Genomic DNA, 6,026 nt, shown 5'->3' on the forward strand with positions numbered 1-6,026 from the left:
AACCCCCTAGTGGCACAGCGGTAAGTTTGTAGACTTATAACGCTACAAAACTGGTATCGATACTCGTGGTGAGGCACAGCACAGAGAGCCCATTGTGTAGCTTTATGCTTAACTAAAAACAGCCAACCAGCAGGACCCACGCCTTTGACTGGACAAGGACTTTTGAATAGAATAATAAGACTGGCTCTCACTGCTGATAATACGGAATTTGTTCAACAGTAACACGTTTCAAACCTTGGACCCTTTGATCCTCAGCTAAATTTGTGTGTTACTCAAGAGAACTTCTGATTATTTGTTTGAAATTCCAATAACGTCAAACTTATTTAAAAAAAAAAGTTAATTTACTCTTAAGTGGACCAGGATGTTAGCTCTGGATTATGGATTCACTAACTTTTTTACTGGGGAATTATTCATCAGTTTTCTTCATCCTTTCTTCGACCATTATTTCCAATATTCTGGTAAAAATCGATTACTTTTTGTTCCGTCCAGAAACGAATATAGAAAACTAACCAATTCAGGAGACAATGGTGTACTTTCATCAAAGATGGTACAAGTGCATGGATTTGACCACGATGAAATATACACTGAGAATATGTTAGGAAAAATGTAGGACAAAGAGAGTTTCAAGAAAAAATAAGATAAAACTGGAAGTGAAAAGAAGAAACCTTCTTCTGGTTCTTCCAAAGTAGATGCCGCTGTTTGTCCTGGATCTTGAAGTTAGTGGCTCAGTTGTTAATGAATTTCATCTATTGTTCCTTTTACTAAAAAGTTTTTGTAAAAAAAAAATCTTCTTGTGTACTTTGTCTGTTAGTCGTCTTATTCAAGTACTTCTGGCTATTGTTTGATATGAAACATGTACGTTTCTGGCCAAGTCTACACCGAACATATTAATCAACACTTGAAGCATGTACGTTTCTGGCCAAGTCTACACCGAACATATTAATCAACACTTGAAGCATGTACGTTTCTGGCCAAGTCTACACCGAACATATCAATCAACACTTTAGACTTGGCCAGAAACGTACATGCTTCCACCGAATATATTAATCAACACTTATCAAAATAGATAACCTTTGACACCAGTTTGGAAGATGTGATCAAAATTAGTTTCTGTGTTGTTTTTGGGTTCCCTAAGCCCAATTCTAAACGATACCACAATTAAAAGTAAAACAAGTAGGTAGTACCCGATCTGATGATGTAAAAAATTATCACACTGTTGTAGCCTCTCATTGGCTCAGCAGCAAGTCTTGTAACACTAAAAACCGGGTTTTGATAACCGTGATGGGCACAGCACAAATAGCTCATTGTGTAGCTTTGTGCTTAAAGACAAGTAAACCAAGCTTCTAAAAGTATTACACGTAACAAGTAAATCAAGCTTCTAAAAGTATTACATGTAACAACTAAACCAAGCTTCTAAAAGTATTACATCGCCACCTAGTAACATGAAGTTGTACTTTTTTATCTGGTTTGCAATGTTATTAATACTTAAAATAATATGATGAAACCTCTATGTTGTTTATGATAACGTAGTGTAAAAATATCTCTGGTATAAATATTGGATATATTGTACTTCATTGTGGAAAGACGACACTGTAGGTTGTGGTGTTTGGTCAGAGCAGCCCTGGTATAAATATTGGATATATTATACTTCATTGTGGAAAGACGACACTGTAGGTTGTGGTGTTTGGTCAGAGCAGCCCTGGTATAAATATTGGATATATTATACTTCATTGTGGAAAGAGGACGCTGTAGGTTGTGGTGTTTGATCAGAGCAGCCCCATTAAACAAGAAAACATTTTATTTAATTTTACTGTAATTTACTTCGTCATGAGGTACGGATGTTTTGTTGATTAACCCTTTCTTACCCAAAAACAAGCAAATACGTTGTTTGAAATGCATTTTTTTTCTATTCACAGAGTTGGCAACAGTAAATCGTTGGTCACAGAACCTGATACGAAAAGTCCGTTCATTGTGGGATATAGGTAAAAATTGGATTGTCTGTTCAGTTCTGCGCATGTGCAGATGTATTTGAGACTTGCATCTTGGTGACTGTGTTTTATAGACAACGCTTGATATGTTTGGCTCGAATTAATTTATTCCCAACCTACATTATCACATTTGTTATGAAGCTTAGATACTAACTAAAAAGGTGGTAATTTAGAAGAAGGGGCGTGGCATTAATACCACCTGATTCGTACGTACAAATATTGACAGCATGACTTGAACGATGCTTGCATGTATCTTAGCAGCAATAAGACTAACGTGCTCGAGGATTCAGCATTATAGATGCCAATTTCAATACATCTAAACAAACATAATCAAGTTAATAAGTTTCACGATACTTTTACCAGTATCCAAATTCCCTGTTTTAACTTCACACAGTTTTATTGTCGTGGTCTGATGCTTTATGTCGTGAACTTGGCACACATAACAACATGTTCAATGTCCTTTAAGTTTGTTTTTTTTTCTTCCAATGATTCTGTGTCATGATTCAGAGGAAGCATGTTTTACTTGATAATGTTCGTGTTGCTTTAACATCTGTTTCGGAATCCTCTTTTTTATTTCTGATTGAGTGCCATCAACTCTTTGTTCGATTGATATGACTTACTCGTTCTGTTAAAGATGGCGAACTTCCTCACCATGGCAACAAGGGAAATGACAAAGTAAAGAGAAATGGTTTCTACACCCGACTTGGGGTGCTCCTGGGTGGCAAAGGTCAAGAATCTCCAAGAACCGCACCACTAAGACCTGACTCAACCGACCTGATTAGTCAAGACGCTTATGCCAACGTGTCATTGGTTAGTGGTGAAGCACATATAACGGGATCCGCCAACATTAGTCCCGTCACAACAGTCGCAAGTAAGGTTTAGTTTCGATTAGGTTTGAGCATGTGTTTAACTATATAAGAACAACCATAACTGTCACAAACTGGTACTTTGTTTATTTTTTATTACTACGGATATATTACGAACTAACAGTTTTTTATTAAATTTTAAAATATTACTATCATGGGAATATTATGTACCCACAGCGTATATATCAAATCGAGATTTTACACTATCCTAAATACACTATACTGTTACTTAATACAAAATAGTGTATTAAACTGTAGGAACACAATTACCCATGATGGTAAGTAATATATATATACCCACAGATTTTGTATTAAGTAACATTACTTACCATCATGGGTAATTGTGTTCCTACAGTTTAATGTATGATTTCTTTTTTCTGTTTATTCTGTACAGATGTTATCATGGGTACATTGTCTACCAACAGTTTTTAATGAATATTTCTTTTCAACATCATGGGTACATTATGTTCTATTTGTTATTTTATTTATCTAAGATAACATATATATCTTTTCGATGCTAATCGTTCTAATTATGTTATTTTTTAGTTAAGATAACATATATAACTTTTTGCTACTAATTGTTTTAATTACGTTCTTTTTTTTTCACCATTAAGGCTTGATTGTTTCCTGTAATGTCAGAAATATTTGGAAGGAAGAAGAATGACTTATTTCCGAGGTCCAACTGAGTGGTTATATTATTGTTTGAAATGTTATCAATGACTTATTTCCGAGGTTTAACTGAGTCGTTATATTGTTGTATGAAATGTTATCAATGACTTATTTCCGAGGTCCAAATGAGTGATTATATTGTTGCTTGAAATGTTATCAATGACTTATTTCCGAGGTTTAACTGAGTCGTTATATTGTTGCTTGAAATGTTATCAATGACTTATTTCCGAGGTCCAACTGAGTGGTTATATTGTTGTTTGAAATGTTATCAATGACTTATTTCCGAAGTCCAACTGAGTGGTTATATTATTGTTTGAAATGTTATCAATGACTTATTTCTGAGGTCCAACTGAATGGTTATATTGTTGTTTTCAAATGTTATCAATGTCAATGAAGCATTGGTTTAAAGCTTGATCAAGGTCTATTTTTTGAGTGTTTTTCTGTTACAGTACTGGTTACCTGGTGTGTCTAACGCTGTCGTCTGTGGCTTAGAAGATTTTTTCTTTCTTTCATAAGTCACTAGTATCTTCGGACCAGAAGGACTTAGAACATGTAGAACACATTTCTGGTGAACTGATACTTCTTCTCTGTTCTTGAGGTGCAAGATTTTTCCAATTTCTTAGTTGATGAATGCCTCAAATATGTCTGAAAAGTTGCGTAACTCAATTTCAAGAAGTGTAAGAAACATGGTTCAATAAGTTCTAGATCTTCAGGAACATGCCTCAACAAGTCCTAATTTTTCAGGAACATGCCTCAACAAGTCCTAATTCTTCAGGAACATGCCTTAACGACTCTTAATTCTTCAGGAACATGCCTTAACAATTCCTAATTCTTCAGGAACATGCATTAACTATTATTAATTCTTCAGGAACATGCCTTAACAATTCCTAATTCTTCAGAAACATGCCTTAACAATTCTCAATTCTTCAGGAACATGCCTCCAAAATCCCTAATTTTTCAGGAACATGTCGGATTAGGTCCTAATTCTACAAGAACACGCCTCAACAAGTCCTAATTTTTGAGGAACACGTCGCACCAGGTCCTAATTCTACAAGAACATGCCTTAAGAGGTCCTAATTCTAAGTCCTTATTTTTCAAGAAAATACCTCAACAACTCTTAGCTCTTCATATTTTATCCTGGTTCATCTTTTTCTTGACTTTTTTTTTCTGTATTACAGATTCATCAATTGTAAATGATGCAAGTATGGACAACTTACGGGCAAAGCGTGAGTTGCGTCGTGATAGTGTAGCATCGTTTATGAGCTCTTGCCCTAGCGGGTTTCTCAGCCCCCTGGCGACGAACTTTCGACGGCAGCTCAGTGAAAGTATGATTTTTCTTTTCTCCTTAATTTCTTGTTGTATTAAATAACATGAATGATATTATTTAATTCTGTATTAATATTTCCACTCTCCTGTTAATTATCTCGACAAATTGTTATTAGTTTCAGAACACTGTTAAAAATATATACCTTATTTTATAAGTTTGTAAAATTCAAATTATATTTTCATATCTTCTTTTAAAGTTCAATTATTTAAGGTTTTGCTATTTCTTGGTAATTTCCTTTTTAGTTTCTAGAAATAACTAACATATTACCTCAAGGAATTACAGTACGTATTTCACATTCAAGTACTGTTCGACACCATCAGTTAAATTTTACTGTCTTCTTAGAAAGGAATTTCCAATATATATTTTCTAACTGTGTTGGTTTTGAACAACTTAAGATTAAAAATACAGTGAATATAATGTGGATTACACGAAAATGACCTTAACTGATGATATATTTTAGGGATGAAAGAGTCTAGTCCGTTTTGGAAAAGGTCAGCGTTCATACGTCGATCTGACAGGAGTATAAGAACATCTTTCGCAGTAGATAGTAGAGGTATGAAAATTACAAGAATTCTTTGAACGTTTTATTGACATTTTCACTTTTCAAGTACGATAAACGATTAAATAATTTGAAAATAGCAAAGACGTTTGTTGTGAGATATGTTCTTTGTACGATGACTTGACTCATACTAAAGAAAAATGCAGATGTAGGATGTTTGGTTATACCTAGATTTGTTGACAAATGAATCACAATATAACATCCAAGGAAAATGTTGAGTTCACAAGTTCACTTCCGAAAAGCCCCCCCCCCCTCCACTTTGATTCCTCGGCGACAAGTTTGAAGACTTATAACGCTAAAACTCGGGTTTCGATACATCTGGTTGACACAGCACAGATAGATCAACGTATAGCAAAATACAAATTATTTCCTAAATAGGATTATTACCGATTCGTTTTTTTTCTTGGTCTTTATAATTATTTTTAAGTATTTATTAGCGAAATTTCGTGGGTTTCAGAACATGACTATGACTAGTTTTAACCTTATGTTTCTGGGTTTAAGGACCTTGACTATGACTAGTTTTAACCTTATGTTTCTGGGTTTAAGGACCTTGACTATGACTAGTTTTAACATTATGTTTCTGGGTTTAAGGACCTTGACTATGACTAGTTTTAACA

General features: G+C 34.4%; 1 protein-coding gene across 1 annotated transcript in view; it reads left to right on the plus strand.

The window, feature by feature from the left end:
- The first annotated feature begins 361 nt into the window (after nt 1-361).
- Nucleotides 362-6,026, plus strand: part of LOC106473032 (protein TANC2-like) — a 54,646-nt gene continuing 48,981 nt past the window's right edge. Inside the window, exons 1-5 of the mRNA XM_022401544.1 lie at nt 362-458; nt 1,917-1,982; nt 2,623-2,859; nt 4,702-4,848; nt 5,311-5,403. Coding sequence (XP_022257252.1) covers nt 362-458; nt 1,917-1,982; nt 2,623-2,859; nt 4,702-4,848; nt 5,311-5,403 — 640 coding nt within the window. The remainder of the gene's footprint in view (nt 459-1,916; nt 1,983-2,622; nt 2,860-4,701; nt 4,849-5,310; nt 5,404-6,026) is intronic.

This window comes from Limulus polyphemus, unplaced genomic scaffold (assembly GCF_000517525.1).
Source record: "Limulus polyphemus unplaced genomic scaffold, Limulus_polyphemus-2.1.2 Scaffold5827, whole genome shotgun sequence".
Lineage (NCBI taxonomy): Eukaryota > Metazoa > Arthropoda > Merostomata > Xiphosura > Limulidae > Limulus > Limulus polyphemus.